Source organism: Artemia sp. Qi Xiang Cuo, chromosome 16 (assembly GCF_049724085.1).
Source record: "Artemia sp. Qi Xiang Cuo chromosome 16, ASM4972408v1, whole genome shotgun sequence".
NCBI classification, from domain to species: Eukaryota; Metazoa; Arthropoda; class Branchiopoda; order Anostraca; family Artemiidae; genus Artemia; species Artemia sp. Qi Xiang Cuo.
This window is the reverse complement of record NC_142809.1, coordinates 15,805,300-15,824,132: the sequence shown is the minus strand read 5'-3', so window position 1 is coordinate 15,824,132 and position 18,833 is coordinate 15,805,300. Positions and strand designations below refer to the sequence as shown.

Below are 18,833 nucleotides of genomic sequence, written 5' to 3'. Positions count from 1 at the left end.
CCCATCTGCTTGTATGCTTTTTTCTTCAGAGTATAGTACAAAACTACTCAAGCTCCAGGGTAATCAAAATAATACCTCTCAGGGTCACCTTAGGTTCATATTTAAAACTGCGATTTTTTAAAACTTTCTTTTGTTTGTTTCAAAATTATAAAGTTTTACGGCAGTACCATATTTCCACCTGTGTTGCCATTTTGAGCGACGAAAACAAATACGTATAAATAAATCTAAAATTTAACAACGCTTTTCGTTGGTAAAAATTTTGTTGATTCCCAAAGACAACAACACCTTCAAAGAATATCACAGTTTTTTAGGCTATTTGGTGTCATGTGTGTCATCTTACTTTTTTTTTGCTGACTTCTTATACACGGTTCTTTTCTTAAATTTGGTGTCCATTAACACCAAAAACTATAACAGCATATTAATGTATTTTTCATTGAAAAATAAAGTTCCAATTTTTACTTTTTTTTAAGATATATATGGTTGTGTACGCTTCCACTTATCCAATTCAAACCATAGATCTTAAAAGTATTGCATCTAAGTTTATTACGTGCCTGTAATAACAAAAAAATAAAATGTAGATAAATTCCGGGTCACCATAAAACCTTATCAGCCAGGTTTAGAATACTTAATAGGATTTTTTCACTACACTTTCCGTTTATGTTGACGCATCTAATTGTAGTAAATTGCAACTGAGCATAATTGGCAACTCACCAAAAGGACACATTAATGTCAATAGACTTAAATGATCCAAGGGAGAAGAATTTTCAGTTACAATGGACTGGACCTCGTTCTTTACTATATTGCAGCATATACGGTAACCCAATAATTTACAGAGCTGTATAGCAGTGTCTTTTCACCATTCCGCGTCTTAATTCTATTACTGCGCTTTAGCTTAATATTTCATTTATGGCAAAGTTTAATTTTAAAGTTTAACAGAAAAAGGGAAGAAAAGAAGACAAAACCCAAAAATTCACCACCGCAAAGGAAGAAAGAAACAAGGAAAAGAATAATCAAAGCCGAGAAAATTTGTCACTATTTTTTAAAAGCACTTTTATTTGTCAAATAATCCCAATTTAAATTCGATGGTAGCCATTGTCAATGGTAACATTCATTTCCAGAATCCAGTCGATTAAGAGATACATTAAAGACCATTTTCCCATATTTATTTTATAATAAATAACACCATTTTCCAACACCATAACACCATTTTTCCATATTTATTTTATGCTATTTAGTTCGGAAGACGTCGCAACTGAAATTTATTTAGATGTAGAGTGCATGTATTGAATTTTTAGGAGATTTCCAGCTCATAACGAACTTCTTTAAGGCAAATTGTGACAAGTTGCAGACATCTTTATATATCTTTATGGTGTCTCAGATCAAGGCCGTATCCAGGGGGGCGGGGTTAGGGGTCCCCCCCCCCGAAATCTTTGTCCGACTCGTAGAAGCGTAACAAAAATGAATATACACAAAATTTTTATGCGTTTTTTAAAGTTTTTTTGTAAAAAACCTAAAAACTCCTTTTGTACCCCCCCCCCGGAAACAAAATACTGGATACGGCCCTGTCTCAGACTAGGAATAAAAATAATTTTGTAAAGCGTTGTAACCGTAATTGCATCACTTATAAGGTAAATAAATACCAACACAAAATCCCTGACCACAGGCTGTAGCCCCTTCCTCGTCTCGCTTATTATTTGGAAAAGCCCCGCCCCACTGCTTAGCGATCTATCAGAAAAAAAAATCTGACCCCCCTCTCTTCTCAGGACAGATCTATAACTATTAAGATATCATAAGATTTTCTGGTCGCGCGTAAATACAGGAGGGGGGGGTATACTCTAAGAGGAGGAATCGTCGCCTTTTCGATGCTTTTACTGTTTACCTAATGTAAGAGTGGGATTTCCATCTGAAATGTCTTGACCAGCTATTCCAACAAGAGAGAACCTCAACTGCTTTCCAAGTTCCACCACGTAGTTGCTATTCTCAAGTTTCTCCATGAACTTTCTAAGCTTCGAAAATTTTCTGAAAAAAAAAGAAGTCAGTAATACGCACAGAGAAGGCCATCTGAAAACTATTTAAAAAAACAATACTCCCTGGGGAATTTTACGTTTTTTTTTCTTCAAAATGTTTGAATTGTAAGCTCACATTGAATTTTCTGCATGGTTCAAAATGGCCAATGAAGCTACGCGGTCGGTAAGGTCCAATATAATAAAAAAAAAGCCTATAGAAGTGGATTAGAGTTGGTAGGGGCTCAGATCAAAAAGATTAGGTAATAAGGTTATAGACATATATATGTGTATATATATATATATATATATATATATATATATATATATATATATATATATAATAATCATAAATGATAGAAATTTAGGCAGATAATGGAATGATTATTCTCCATTAATCATAAGCTGTCTTATAAATCTGATATACACATTTTGCATAAGGTTTATAGCTATATAAGGGTACTCTGGGTACTCTGGCAATGCAAGGAAAAGTTGAAGGCATATTTTTTACCGAAATTGAGCCTTATTAAGTTGTTTTACTTATGTTTTGTTTAATTATACGAACTTTCTTGTATACTAATAAATGCCATTCAGAAATGTCACTTCTAGCTCATTCAGGAATGGTAACTATTACTAAACAATAGAAAAATCGAAAATGAAAATGTTAATAGAAAATGTCTTAATAGAAAAATTGATTTCAAAGAAGATTCAGCTCATTTCCAAGAAGTGCATCTGATTTGACATTTTTCTATGAAGCCTTTATTTGTCAATATAAAGACAGGGGTGTCATTTCGGGGGACAGTTGCCCCTGCCCCCAAATAATTGGGAGACAAAAACTACTATATAGCCCGTGCCCCTTGACTATTCTGATATGAGCTCCCCCCCCCCCCCCCAAATAAGAATGCTAGAGCCGACCGATATCGACCGAAACCGATAACTTCCTAAAGAAAAAAAGGAAAAAAAAGAGAAAAGGATGCATAAGAGCCAGATAAAAATAAGGACAAATAATTGGCTGCGAAAGCCTTCCAATGCAATATTAACAATTAGACTATTCCATAATTTTCAATTTGGCCACATTAAAAAAAAAATCATAGACCATGGTGAAATTGAGCTTAGAAATACCTAAAAACTGAAATTAAATGGATTTTATTCAAAATGAACGTTGTTAGAAATCAATTTAGTCACACTTTTTGCCATATGTGCCATAGTGCCTATTTCCCAAAGTGAATCTAATCTCAATAAGATCTGCTGAAGATTTTAAATTTAAGAGTGATTCGGAATACTTTTCCAAGATTAAAAACGCTTAATTTATTTCCATTAGTATTGGGAGAAATGCACAATTTAAAGAAAGAACAACATTTCAAACCATACTATTAACGATAACTTTTTAGGTATAGTGTGTTTTCCAAAAGGGGTTTTCTAATTTTTTTTGGGGGGAGGGGGACGAATTCCGTTTTTTTATGGACGTACCAAAAGGGGTATTTTCCAGATTTAGGTAGGGGAAAATAAAATCCAGGGAAGACGGGGGGAGGGGATGCAACCCCCTCAATTGGTGCTCCTTAAATTAGTATCTACTATGTGCTGTCTACCAAATATACAATGCGTAAATTTGGAATAGGGATCTGAAAATTTGAAGTGAAAATATGGAGTCTTGTAGTAGATTTGAAATATGAAATTGAAAAAACACTCTTTTGGGGCTTTAGGCACCTTATACCAAAGCATATCTTGGCTTAGACAAAGGATTTAAAGGAGGGGCAGGGGGTCAAACGTAACTATATGCTTCACATCAGGTATATGTTGCGTAAATATAAAAAAAAATAATTACTTAGAAGTCCTTTTTTTAATAAAATTTTAAATCACGTAACTTACTTACTAACTACTTATTTAACTTACTTATGCACTCTCGGCCAGTTAACAATACCAGGTCGAATAATATCATATAACTGAAAGATGACTAGTCCATCAGCAAGGTCACTGTAAAGCCAGTTGACATGTGGGCTAACTCCCATTGAATTCATCCAATTTCTATAGGCTGAAAAAAATTAGAATTATATTTATATATATATATATTTATATTTTACATTATTATTATATTATATATTAAAATATGTTTATATATTTTACAAATTAAAGCAGTACGAACAGATTGAGTCGATTATATAAATGTATCACCAAAGGATATTGACGTAACTATCGGGAACTTGGTTCCTCCTATAAATACCCTTAGACCGAACTCCTCCCTTACTTAATGATTCAATTACATCACTATAATCAGAAGTTACGCCATCTCTAGTTAGAAGTTACCAAACGGACATAGATAATATTATACAGCAGTTTTTCTGATTTGTGTTTGTGTTTAAACATATCCTATAAGGGCCTTAGAGATGACTCCTTCCTTAGTCAATGATTCTAACATACCACTCATATCAGAAGTTACACAATCTCTTATCAAAAGCTACCAAACAAATATAAACAATATCAAATAGTAGTTTTCCGACTTGTGTTTGTGTTTAAACATATCCCATAAACACCTTACAAATGAATCCTTCCTTAGTCAATAATCCAAACACACCACTCATATCAGAAGTTATATAATCTCATGTCAGAAGTTATAAAGAAAGAGAGATACACAATATGAAACAGCTGTTTTCTGGACTTGTGTTTATACCTTTTAGCTTCCCTTGTTTGTGTTTATATCAGAAAAAACACAACATAACATAGTCTATAGTGCCTGTGAAACAGTAATTGAATTCCTTAGTAAGAGCAAAGAGGGGTTGGAGTTGCAAGAAGGAAAAATTAACGTCACGACTAGCATATGCGATAATTAATTGGACTAACACCAACAAGATTGATTGATTGACTTTTCGAGTCCTAATATAGGCTTTATAATTCGCTTAATCAGGTCTAGTAGTAGAAACCACAATTACTTTATTGGGTAGCCCAGAAGTCGTAGGCTAAGTACTCTAATTTTGATTTCTAGATCATTTCTATTTATCTTCTTAAGGCAATGTGACATTTACTGACCTTTTAATCTGAATGAAATGCATGGGATGAAATCTGAAATGAAACGAAAGTCGAAATGAAATGGTCAACATAAACCAGTCAATAAGATTTTTCTCTCCTTACTCTTTCTTTCCTATCTTGCAAGAATATCGTGCAAGCTCCCACGTAGAGGTACGCGGAGATTGCCTTTCCCCATGTAATAGTCCCGAACGACGCAAGAAAAAATTATGGCCTACAAAAGATTTTTTTTAGTTTTTATCCATCCCAGGCAATGACGTCAATTCCCAAAAATAAAAAAGGGGAAGGGGAGCGAAATGTATTTTTTTCATAATAAAGGGGGATAACCCTCCTCCCCCATCTGGCACCACTGTCAATGGTATATATACGCCAATGGTATAAACAACAAATGTTTTCCAACATCAAGGGGGTGGACAAAGAAATATGGGGGGCACATGCACAACCCCCAGTGGATTAATAATGACCTTCCTCCCCGAGCGTCATACTTGTCTACAATTGTTCATAAGCATCGATAGAAGAATAGCATATTGGGTAGCATCTATCCTACTCCGTTATACACTTTATGAAAAATAATGATTCGCAGATCTTAAGTTGGGAATGCCTTTGATTTTTTACCTCGTCTTTTTTTTTTTTTTGCAAGCCAAAATGGTTTTTCAAACAAAACCAAATCAAAAAAAAAAACAATTTTAAAAATGTAGGTTCAGTTTTGTCATTAACTATTGAAAAAACAGATAACTAAATGTAAGGAACTAAACTATGTACGGTGTTCGACATGGTTTATTTGATTTAAAGCTAACATTCACTGTCAGATCTGTATGGTTTAGGCACAAGCCATTATTGGTTTTTTCGTCGTGATATTGCAAGTAATATCATTACGGTAACTATTAAAGCGCATTGTGGATTTAGCAGGGATAGTCCCTGTCAGGGTGCAAATTAGAGATTCTACTATAAAGAGTTTTCATATAGCAGATAAATTTTCCAATAAACAAACTGATTTGAAGAAGATAGGTTCTATATATTATAGGTATTGCATGTATCTGCTTTATGGTTTCAGAACCGGCAAGTGATTGTCAAAAACGGTGCAACCGATATTACCTCTTCCTTTGGGATACCCAGTAAAAAATTCGCCGAAAATTCTAATTCGTCAAAAATTCTACGGCAAGTCCTGAGTCGTTACACGCGCTTATCTAACCTTCCACAATGTGTGATTAATAGTATTCTCCTGTGTCATATTTCTCTAGCGTATTTTTCTCTAAGATATAATTTTATTCATAATTAATCAAGCATACAATAAATACATTTGTGACCCCGAAAATTGGTTGAACTCAAAAAATTAGGTTGGTTCAAACCAAGGGATGTATTAAATTAGCAGTAATATATATCTGGCGTGAGTAATTAGCAACAGTTAGGAAAATAAGGATTTCTAAAACAAGCACACGCTAAGAAACATTTTGAAAGTTTCTCAGTGTTCGGAGCGCTACCACTTAGTGTAGACTCTTCAGGCTAAGTGTAGACTATGTCATACAGTTCTGCTCATAGTTACGAAATGAACTGCTTTTTAAATCTCAGGTAGCATCAGATTAAATTAGAACTACAAACATTACTTACAGGCAGGACCGTATCCAGGGGGGGAGGGGTTAGGGGGTTTGAACCCCCCCCCCCTCCCGAAATGTTTGTCTGACTCATAAAAACGTAACAAAAAGGCATATAAACGAATCTGTCATGCGTTTTTAAAGTTTTTTTTACATTGTGCATTTTCTCATCTTTTTATTTATTTGATAATTTTTTAAATTACTCTTTTTTCTTATTCTTATCTTTTCTTATAGCTTTATTCATTTTTTCACATTTTTTTTTCAATCGATAAAGGCTTTTGGATGCAAAGCCAAAATATTCGGGCTTTTTTGTATTACTTGTACAAAAATACTTTTTTTATTTTCTTTCCAAGGTCATTGTATCATTAAAGGTTTAGCCCATTTTCAATCTTCTCCTTTCATAAAGTTCCTACTATAAAAACACTACTATATCCCACGATGCTATAGATCATGAAAATAGCCTTACCGCTGATTAAATCTAGAAAATGATGGATGGAAGTATTTTCTTAAACATAAAATTGCCATAAACGTTTAGTCTTTACCCCCTCCCACTTGAAATAGTTTAAACCATATCTAACTTAGAATTCGTATGCGTTTCTTTCTGTCTGAGTTCTTTTCAGCACGAAAACGACGCTTCTTATGTTTTAATGAAAACATCATAACCTGTTTTCTTTAAATTTTGATATAAATATACAGAACTCCAGCGATTACACGAAAATGCTAAGCTATATGAATTTATCTTTGACTTAGATTATAAAAGGTTTCATCAATACTTTTAACTATATTTTCCTTAGCCAATATTACTACTGCTGCTAATGCAACTAGTAACAAATCGTCATACAACGAAAACGTCATAAAACGAGTCCTACGTTGCGCAAAGAAACGTTATTGTCTACATTTCCCTCAAGAGTTTGTCGAGGGAAAAGGCTTTGCGATTAGGCAAATTTGCTAGAGGACTTCTGAGGAATTTCCAGCAGTGACGATTACACTGTCAGGTAATCCTGACAATCCTTAGCTAATCCTCCCTCAAAAACAAAAATAGTTTTATTCTCTTGTAAAGATTTTTAACAACCTAACTTTGACTGTACAATGGGGAAATGACCAATCATATAGACAGATTAATGTTTATTCTGGATGCAACTAAAGATGATCCCATAATGCAGCAAATATTGCTCCCCTTTCAATGACTGATTGAGCTCATTTCTCTCTTTTCTTAGCATTTCAAAACGAGAAATACCTAATTTACACTTGCAATACCAATCATAGGCAATTTCAAAGGGGAGTGTGGGGGGGGGGGGGGGCAGAAGGGGCACTTGCCCCGGGTGCATAACTTTTAAGGGCGTGCAATTTCAAATAAAAAATCTAACGGTTAATCATTTTGTAATTTTTAAAATTTTATTTTTACTAGATAAAGTGATATTTTCCCATTATGCGGACACCTCTAAAAAGTCAAGTTTGGTTAATCCTAATGAAATAAAACAAAATAGGATGAATATATAATAGTTTATAAACAAATTTGGGCTATATATTTGCACATTAGGGGGGGGGGGGGTAAAGTGCTTCCCATACAAGCATAAAGTCATGGTGTGTCCATTTTTGCACTTTTTTGTGTTGGGCAATAAACCCTTATCCTGCAAAAGTTCAACTGCCTCTTTTTCTGTCTTTGGCAAATCCCAAATTGTAATTTTAACACTCATATTAGATCACCCGTTAAACTCAATTCCACTGTAACAACTGTTTTAGTACCAGGTCAATATATGTCTCACCCGTTTCACTATAAGCAGCTTGACTTTTTAGAGGTGTCCACATAATGGGAAAGTACCGACAAAATAGATGGCGCAGTTGGCAGTAAGTATAAGCAAGTTGAATCCAAAACTTTCATTTTTACCACATCTTTATCACCATTGCTTGGAAATAAAAGTAGGCCAAATTTAATTAATTTAATAAATGAAAATTTTTGTCGCTAAATGAAAACTTTGTTAAAATTTGACCTTAAAATTTTTGGGACACAGGAGGGGGAAGGGGTGCTAATTGAGATTTTGCCCCGGGCTTAAGAGAGGCCAGAACCACCATTGATACCAATATATCATATAAATAATTTTTCTGTCCTTACTCTTTTCTTCCCTGGTTTCTTCAATATTTTCCAGTCCTTCAATGACCTCTCCCTCGTCCCTATGCAAACCAGGATGATTGTTAAACAAGTTCGCAACAAAGGCCAAATTCAGTTTATAAATTCCATTCACAACATCTTCAGGTGTGACAAAGCTTCGACAGCCCAATTTCTCTGCTTGTTGTAACATCACTTCAGCTCTCTCGAGCAAGTCTTTCTCCTTTAAAAAAAAAAAAAAAAAAAAATATAATTGATTGAAATTATGATTATTATATTGCTTGATTATACTAATTAATAAGGATGATTAAATATGTTATCATCAATATGTTATATCGTCGCTGTTACACCTAGAGGCAGTATCTAAAGTTTTAATACTTCGTCATTACAACCAAAAATTGTTCGCTAAATTATTCTTAGGTGTTCAACAGGGTAATATATGTTTAATCACACCTTGATCCTCCCACGATTAAAACAAATGAAGAAAAGAAGGTATTCTGGAGTATTATACCGGTATTTCAAAATACATGTATAATGCATGGCGTAGAATCAAACTGTTGGTGGCAACTAATTGTAAGTAAGGAGTTTTGATAATAAGTAATGCATGAAAATAATTTGCTTTTTATGCTGATTCTAAATATATAAAGTTCATTAAGTTTAATGTTAAACATCAAATTCTATTATCCTGACGAGATTTGCCTGATTTTGAAAAATGGGGAAAACAACCTTAAAAAGACAAGTGATATTAATCATAATCCTGCCATTAGATTCTTCACACTAGAGAGCCCTGATGTGGAGGTTTCAAGATCCTATCTACAAAAAGGTAGAATCTTGTTGTTGTTTTTTTCCAGAAGAAAGATCAAGGATGCGGGTTTATTTGTTGTTTTTTTTTACTTTTTTTTCCCCAGGGATGATCGTATCGAACCGATGGTCCAGGGAAGATCGCGAGAGGGCTCATTCGAAAGGAAATTAAAAGTTCCAGACCCCTTTAACATTACCATAAAGATTGGGCCTTGGGAAAACAATGTTTTTTGCCCTTTTGTGACACCAAACTACGATTAAGTCCCATGGAGGACCCCATGGAGGTTACTATCGATTAAAAATTCCGAGATGGCCAATCTACTTAAAAGTACCAAAAACTATAAACTGAGTTGCGGAGAAAGTAACGCCGCACGGTTATCCATTCGTAGCTGAAAAGTCACGTAGTCCATACAAGGAAATATACTTCAGACGGCAAAACCTTCTGATGTGCACCAAGTGGACGACAACAAATACATTTTCGTGAACAGGGCTTGATGACTTTTGTGAACAAGGCTTGATGACTTTTGTGAACAGGGCTTGATGACTTTTGTGAACAGGGCTTGATGACTTTTGTGAACAGGGCTTGATGAATTTTGTGACCAGGGCTTGATGACTTTTGAGAACAGGGCTTGATGACTTTTGTGAACAGGGCTTGATGACTTTTGTGAACAGGGCTTGATGAATTCTGTGAGCAGGGCTTGATGACTTTTGTGAAGAGGGCTTGATGACTAGTGTGAACAGGGCTTGATGACTTGTGAACAGGGCTTGATGACTTTTGTGAAGAGGGCTTGATGACTTTTATGAACAGGGCTTGATGACTTTTGTGAACAGGGCTTGATGACTTTTGTGAACAGGGCTTGATGACTTTTGTGAACAGGGCTTGATGACTTTTGTGAAGAGGGGTTGATGACTTGTGTGACCAGGGCTTGATGACTTTTGAGAACAGGGCTTGATGACTATTATGAACAGGGCTTGATGACTTTTGTGAACAGGGCTTGATGAATTCTGTGAGCAGGGCTTGATGACTTTTGTGAAGAGGGCTTGATGACTTTTATGAACAGGGCTTGATGACTTTTGTGAACAGGGCTTGATGACTTTTGTGAACAGGGCTTGATGACTCTTGTGAACAGGGCTTGATGACTTTTGTGAACAGGGCTTGATGAATTTTGTGAGCAGGGCTTGATGACTTTTGTGAACAGGTCTTGATGTCTTTTGTGAACAGGGCTTGATGAATTTTGTGATCAGGGCTTGATGACTTTTGAGAAGATGGCTTGATGAATTTTGTGAAGTGGGCTTGATGAATTTTGTGATCAGGGGTTGATGACTTATGTGAGCAGGGCTTGCTGACTTTTGTGAACTGGTTTTGATGACTATTGTGAACTGGGCTTGAAGACTTGTGAACAGGGCTAGATGACCATTGTGAAGAGGACGTGATGACTTATATGAACAGGGCTAGATGACTATTGTGAAGAGGGCTTGATGACTTTTGTGACCCAGTATTGATGAATTTTGTTAAGAGGGCTTGTTGAATTTTTTGAAGAGAACTTTATTAATTTTGTGAACAGGGCTTGATGAATTTTGTGAACAGGGCTTGATGACTTTTGTGAAGAGGGCTTGATGACTTTTGTGAACAGGGCTTGATGACTTTTGTGAACAGGGCTTGATGAATTCTGTGAGCAGGGCTTGCTGACTTTTGTGAAGAGGGCTTGATGACTTTTGTGAACAGGGCTTGATGACTTGTGAACAGGGCTTGATGACTTTTGTGAAGAGGGCTTGATGACTTTTATGAACAGGGCTTGATGACTTTTGTGAACAGGGCTTGATGACTTTTGTGAACAGGGCTTGATGACTATTGTGACCAGGGCTTGATGACTTTTGTGAACAGGGCTTGATGAATTTTGTGAGCAGGGCTTGATGACTTTTGTGAAGAGGGCTTGATGACTTTTGTGAACAGGGCTTGATGACTTGTGAACAAGGCTTGATGACTTTTGTAAAGAGGGCTTGATGACTTTTATGAACAGGGCTTGATGACTTTTGTGAACAGGGCTTGACGAATTTTGTGAACAGGGCTTGATGACTTTTGTGAACAGGGCTTGATGACTTGTGAACAGGGCTTGATGACTTTTGTGAACAGGGCTTGATGACTTTTGTGAGCAGGGCTTGATGGCTTTTGTGAAGAGGGTTTGATGACTTTTGTGAACAGGGCTTGATGACTTGTGAACAGGGCTTGATTACCTTTGTGAAGAGGACTTGATGACTTTTATGAACAGGGCTTGATGACTTTTGTGAACAGGGCTTGATGAATTTTGTGAACAGGGTTTGATGAATTTTGTGAACAGGGCTTGATGACTTTTATGAACAAGACTTGATGACTTTTGTGAACAGGGTTTGATGACTTTTGTGAACAGGGCTTGAAGATTTTTGTGAACAGGTCTTGATGACTTTTGTGAAGAGGGCTTGACGAATTTTGTGAACAGGGCTTGATGAATTTTGTGAGCAGGGCTTGATGACTTTTGTGAACAGGGCTTGATGACTTTTGTGAACAGGGCTTGATGACTTGTGAACAGGGCTTGATGAGTTTTGTTAACAGGGCTTGATGACTATTCTGACCAGGGCTTGATGACTTTTGTGAACAGGGCTTGATGACTTTTGTGAACAGGGCTTGATGACTTTTGTGAACAGGGCTTGATGACTTTTGTGAAGAGGGCTTGATGACTTTTATGAACAGGGCTTGATGACTTTTGTGAAGAGGGCTTGATGACTTTTGTGAAGAGGGCTTGATGACTTTTGTGAACAGGACTTGATGAATTTTGTGAACAGGGCTTGATGACTTTTGTGAAGAGGTCTTGATGACTTTTGTTAACAGGGCTTGATGACTTGTGAACAGGGCTTGATGACTTTTGTGAAGAGGGCTTGATGACTTTTATGAAGAGGGCTTGATGACTTTTGTGAAGAGGGCTTGATGACTTGTGAACAGGGCTTGATGACTCTTGTGAACAGGGCTTGATGACTTTTGTAAACAGGGCTTGATGAATTTTGTGAACAGGGCTTGATGACTTTTGTGAACAGGATTTGATGACTTTTGTGAACAGGGCTTGATGAATTTTGTGAAGAGGGCTTGACGACTTTTGTGAACAGGGATTGATGACTTTTGTGAACAGGGCTTGATGACTTTTGTGAACAGGGTTTGATGAATTTTGTGAACAGGGCTTGATGACTTTTGTGAACAGGACTTGATGACTTTTGTGAACAGGGTTTGATGAATTTTGTGAACAGGGCTTGACGAGTTTTGTGAACAGGGCTTGATGACTTTTGTGAACAGGGCTTGACGACTTTTGTGAACAGGGCTTGATGACTTTTGTGAACAGGGCTTGATGACTTTTGTGAACAGGGCTTGATGAATTTTGTGAACAGGGCTTGATGACTTTTGTGAACATGACTTAATGACTTTTGTGAACAGGGCTTGATGAATTTTGTCAACAGGGCTTGACGACTTTTGTGAACAGGGCTTGATGACTTTTGTGAACAGGGCTTAATGACTTTTGTGAACAGGGCTTGATGACTTTTTGAAAACTTTCTTTACTTAAACTATTGCTTGCTTATTTACAATAAGGAGCTCTATCAATTTTAATTTGCTTGATTCTGACTTAGAGTTTAACTCCTTGTTGTAAAAAAAAAGTACTTCAGACGAGAAACCTTCTGTTGACGCATTCTCGATGGCAAGGGGTGAACTGGTATTACGTACTACGGTTTCCGGCTGAGGCATCCCATACGGGGGAAGGGGGGAAGCTCCCGTCGCCGATGCTTCAGCCAGTTGGATAAAAATTTGAGTCGGTATCATGGTGGTGTGAAGTACCACGATTTTATAGACTCAATTTTTTTTTTATCAGGGTAAATAGGCTGATGAAAACATATGAAGTAAAATCAATGAAAGAAGATCAGTCTCAGTCTGCAAAGAACAAAACAATGAAATAATTTTAATACTAGTATTACCCAAATCAGCTGAGTTCGACAGCTGAGTTGCTACAGCTGAGTTCAAAGTCCGCATGCCGTATTAACAACCTGAAATCAAACCCACTGCGCACTACAGGATAACCCAACATTCCTATTTTATTTGTTAACTCTCTCTCTCTCTCTCTCTCTCTCTCTCTCTATCTATCTCTCTATTCTCTCTCTATCTCTCTATCTCTCTATCTTTCTCTCTATCTCTCTAAGCTGTTTAAAAAAGTAAAAAAGCAGTTTTTACCCTTAAGGCCTCCGTGTTTACTCCAGCATCAGGTGGGGAAATCTCCTTCAGCAAGTATGAATAAATTTCAGAGTCCGTTATATCAGATGTGAAGTTATTGCAACGTCTGTAAAAGAAAGGCACTTTGAAATGCGCTGTTTGTTACATCCTAATGGGTAATAACTGCACGCCTGCAAATTTACAAAAGTAGGCACCATTCCTACAAGAATTGATATTTAATAATTACCGAAAGATCTATCCTTTGATAAGTGACACATGTCTGTAGCAAATTAACTGCCCTTTTTCATTTTTATGGCAAACTCTAAATAGAATAGAATTCTAGAAAAACGATTAAGCTCAAATGAGTTTGACCTCTACACTCGTGGTAAATTAAAACCACGCCTAGTGCATATTAATAAATTAAGTTTAGATATATGTATGATGTGAATTAAACTGAGCAGCATAATTTATTTGTTGAAGCATATGCTGTTTCCTTTCTAAGCTTTCTCGGAGAAACTACTAAAACAAGATCCATTCCCTTTTCCTCTGCAAATTGAATATGTTCCTGTTCAAACCAGAAATCGCCAAAAATAAGGGCGGAAGTACTAAGACCCCTCCCTTCCTAAGCCTTTTAGGGCCAATGGTCAAGACACATTAGGATAAAATAGAATATAAATATCAGGAAAACGAAGAAAGAAATGTTAAAGAACTCCAGTAAACCAAAAAATAACATGAACTCGAACTATATATATATATATATATATATATATATATATATATATATATATATATATATATATATATATATATATATATATATATATATATATATATATATATATATACGTATATATATATATATATATATATATATATATATATATATATATATATATATATATATATATATATATATATATATATATATAAATAAATTTCACGAAGCATTAGGGGCAAAGGCAAAATGTATTTTTCAAGATCAAGGGGAGGGGGGGGGATTTAATTTTTCTTCGAATCTTTTCAAAGAAAATTTCAAAAAAGGATATTTTTTAATGAGAATACCAAAAGCAGGTATTTTTCACTGACAATAGCCAACCAAAAAAAAGGTATTTTTCGAAATATAAGGGGGGGGGGATCAGGGAGCGTGTATAGATATGTCGCAAATTTACAAAAAATTTCGAGTTAATGAGAAACCTTCGGGGGCATACTACCATAAGAAAAATTAAAAAAAAAAAATTCCCATTCTTCCCCCAATTTGTTTTGCATAATTCACCTTTTTATGTGCTTTGAAACTAGGAACTTCCCAACAAATACATTTCTATGCGCGTGCCTGGTGGATAGCCTCTTAGTTTGTTTTTTTTCAAAAGTTGCTAATGAGGTGTTTAGATACGTCCAGATAAGGAACCTACTGACCAGACACATGAATATGTGATGTCAAGAGCAGCAATGAAGTTCCACCTTTGTTTGAACTTTCCTTGCTTCATTTTATTTGATTAAAATGGTGCTACAGCTCACTGCAGCATCAAGCAACCTAAGGCCATCACAGCAGCGACCTAACCAAAGCTTCTTCACCTTTAAATCCTTCCTTACGACCCCCCTCATTCAAAAACGACATGCTTTTCGTTCAGCCCCAGAGGGAAGGCCACAAAAACAGTCTTTAGCAATCTGCTATCCTCCATCCGTAGAAAATGTCTTGCCCATCCCAGCCTTTCTTTCACTATATAGCCCCAGAGAGTGGGATAGAACAATATTTTTCGCAGAGCTTGTTGTTCGACATAAGGTCAGTCAAACGGGTACTTAAAACTATCTGTAGACAATTTCTCAGGGAAAAAATTAACAAATCTTCTTTTGAACCTAAAAACTGAAGCGAAAACAAAAAACTCACTAACACCCTAAAAAAACGGAAAAATGGACGACTAGAATTTTTGTTCAATATTAAGTAATATATATATATTTTTATTAATAGTTTAGTTATAGTTTAGCATACATAATCCTTCAGCATCCAAACATATAATTTCCGGAGGATTTGTCTAACAATACTTCAGATTCTCATTTGAAAGGCCGTTTATCAAATCTATACAATAAAAATGGTCCGAATCTCCAGAACTTGAATGAAAGAACGGTCAAGATGATTTGGTCAAATTTGACGAATAAAGGATGAATGAAGGAGGATTGGTTGCCGAAAATCGTACGTTTTTGGTAAAGTCTCGTCTTGACTGACATCATTTACCCTGCCAGCAGCAGGGTCGGCTTTGATTGGACAGCCAATCATAGCCTTCGAAACTTTCAAATGCTGTTCAATCATAGCCAACTGTCTAAAAAGGATCCTCCTCCAAAAGTTACTGCTGACAGGGTGAATGATGTCAATCAAAATGTAGCTTAATCCATCTGGTGCCAAACGAAAAGCAGGACTTCTTCAAATGGACTGGAAAGAGGTCATAAGAAAGGATTTAAAGGAAATAGGAGCTTCATAAAAGGGAATAAAAGGTAAAGGGAGAAAACAGATTGGGATAGCGGAGCAGTAGCATTGACAACAGGCGATTTAGTGCTCCAATGAGGGATCAGCAGTAGTAGTATAGGTAATCCCCTTTTTGTCACCAGACTACTACTGCCTTGATCATCTAGGGACAACAACAAATTATAGCAACACCACTAACTGATACATTATTTATCGTCTAATTTACACAAAAATCAGTTTTTCTTAGGCCTAAAAAGCCTTCCCCCCATTTCATGAGATTGTCCTAAACAAGATTCACACAAAGCAGCTTTATATGATCATTACCTTTGTTTTTGAAAAATTAACACTTTTCAACAGAAAGAGACTCAAGTTTATATTGAGAAATGTGAGAATTTGGAGAAAAGGTTTAAATATCAAGATCAGTGAAAATGAAATGTGTTTGTTTGAATTAGTTAAATGGGAACTTATACAACCAAATATATCTTAAAAAATTAGAATAAATCCGAAATTCAATTTTTTATTAGAATTACCTCCATATGCAGTTTCTGGCAGTAGTGGGCACCAAAATCAACATAACAATAAACTAAAAACCCCTAAGTTTGTTAAACTAAACAGCTTATGAGAGAGTAGCATTGCTTCAAAGGTTTAGTTGTCTTTGAGAATAAACAAATTGCTAATAAACTAACTGAGAATAAACAAAAGCTCAAAGACAAATTGCTAATAAGCTAAACAGTTTAAGAGAGAGTAACATTGCTTCAAAGGTTTAGTTGTCTTTGAGAATAAACAAATTGCTCGTGTTTGAGTTTTTACGCGGGAAATTCTTTAAATTTCACTAATTAACTTTGGCGATTTATTCTCACGACTGAGTGCGGCAACACTGACGTAAATGTGTTACAACCCTAAAGACTTCATAGCTTTGATACAACCAAAAGAAAAATCTTAGAAAATCGCGGTTTCCAGGTATGAGTAGACTTAAGAGGGGTCCAAGGGTCAAAAAGTTTAATATCAACCTAAAAATTAAGAGAAACTATCAGGAGAGGAAATCAAGCGCACATCACAGAAAAAAAATAATGGCATCTAGTATTACCCATCAAATCCATGAGATTAGCAATACAAAATAAATACATTAGCAATACATGTATTTTTTTTAAACTTTCTGAGGGTGATTTTTTTTAACTAGGCTATATCCTGGATATTAGCCTAGTGCTAAATATTCAATAATACAGAACAAGAGTTTGGAGGACTAGAAGCTGTCTATTCGCAGGAAATTACCGGCTGGATCAAAGAAAACTCAGACCGTTAGTTGAAATCCAAAATGTATTAATGAAACTGAAGCATGTTTTGAAATTTTTCTTGTTCTTCGTGCCAACACCAGTCAGTGGGTCTAGCAGTTTTTAATTCCTATTAAACCCCAAGTTCAAATGATAAAGCCCTTCTGCTACAGACTGCTCTATTTTCTTTGGGTTACCTATTAGTCCCGGCCCTTTCAAGATGGTAGTTGACCCATCGAAGCAATATTGCTTCTGGTGAGAGTTTCATCAATTCTTCAATCTTTTCACCATCACCAAGCAAGTTCATCAATCCAGGACAATGTTCTAATGTGATTTGATTGAAGAGACCGATCTAAAAATAAATAACACTGAATGCTTTTGATTTCAGCCTTATTTTAGACACAAAACCAAAATATTTTATTCTAGAACTAAAACAATCAGAACGAACAACTGTAGGCTACTAAGGATCAAAATAAATCACCATGATCTTCTTGTTTGCCACCGGATATTGGTTTAATGCTGTACAATTCGTAGACCCTCGGGTTTACAGTTTCTCGATGAACAGCTTCACTCTCCAGCTCCTTATAGCTTACATTTGTCCTTTTTTTTCTTTTTTTTTTGTAGTGGGAAAACCTTGCGATCAACGCTTTTGGTGTGTTACGATATTATTACTAGTATGAAATCGTTAAGATTCTTTATTACGCCAAAGGTCGTATCAACGGGGAGGGGGTTACAGAGTTTTGAACCCCCCCCCACCCGAAATTTTTGTCAGGCTTGCAAAAACGTAACAAAATGCATATAAGTAAATTTTGATGTGGTTTTTTGAAGCTTTTTGTCAGCCCCCCCCCCCTAAAAAATGCCCCTTCCCCTGGACAAAAATCCTGGATGCACCCTTGAATACGCTACTTTAGATACGTTAGATTCTAAAGTATATTATACCCAAACGCCAGTACGCTGATTAAAATAGTAAGATCTTTAGGCATTTACGCAGAAATTAATCTCTGAGGAAGGGATTAAAAAAAACACAGTACACATCAATTATATTTAAAGTATGCTTAGAGATGGTGACAAGTTGCATAAAAAGCTCACACCTTTAAATTCATATCACAATTATCCCATAACATTCCATAAATTCACATCATAAAGATCATACATCATAAAAATTTTGAAAGGTTGGACTGAAGAACTAAAACATTTTCAATAGCCACACGGCAGGTCTCCATGCAGTAAACTTAAAATGACAACAAAGTGACATTGCAGCCATTTTGGTAATAAGTCAATGCTTAGAGGGGTCTCAATCAATCAATCGATTAATTTATTCAATCAATAAACTTAACAAAATACACTCCAAAATA

The 18,833-nt window shown here is 35.7% G+C and overlaps 1 protein-coding gene across 1 annotated transcript in view; it reads right to left on the bottom strand.

Annotated features, from left to right (window-relative positions):
* The window catches only part of Fim (plastin-2 fimbrin), a 132,386-nt gene that overhangs the window by 15,080 nt on the left and 98,473 nt on the right, over nucleotides 1–18,833 (bottom strand). The window contains exons 5-9 of the mRNA XM_089102669.1: nucleotides 17,676–17,830; nucleotides 13,771–13,876; nucleotides 8,730–8,946; nucleotides 3,897–4,035; nucleotides 1,880–2,019 (exon numbers count right to left, since the gene is read on the bottom strand). Coding sequence (XP_088958795.1) covers nucleotides 1,880–2,019; nucleotides 3,897–4,035; nucleotides 8,730–8,946; nucleotides 13,771–13,876; nucleotides 17,676–17,830 — 757 coding nt within the window. The remainder of the gene's footprint in view (nucleotides 1–1,879; nucleotides 2,020–3,896; nucleotides 4,036–8,729; nucleotides 8,947–13,770; nucleotides 13,877–17,675; nucleotides 17,831–18,833) is intronic.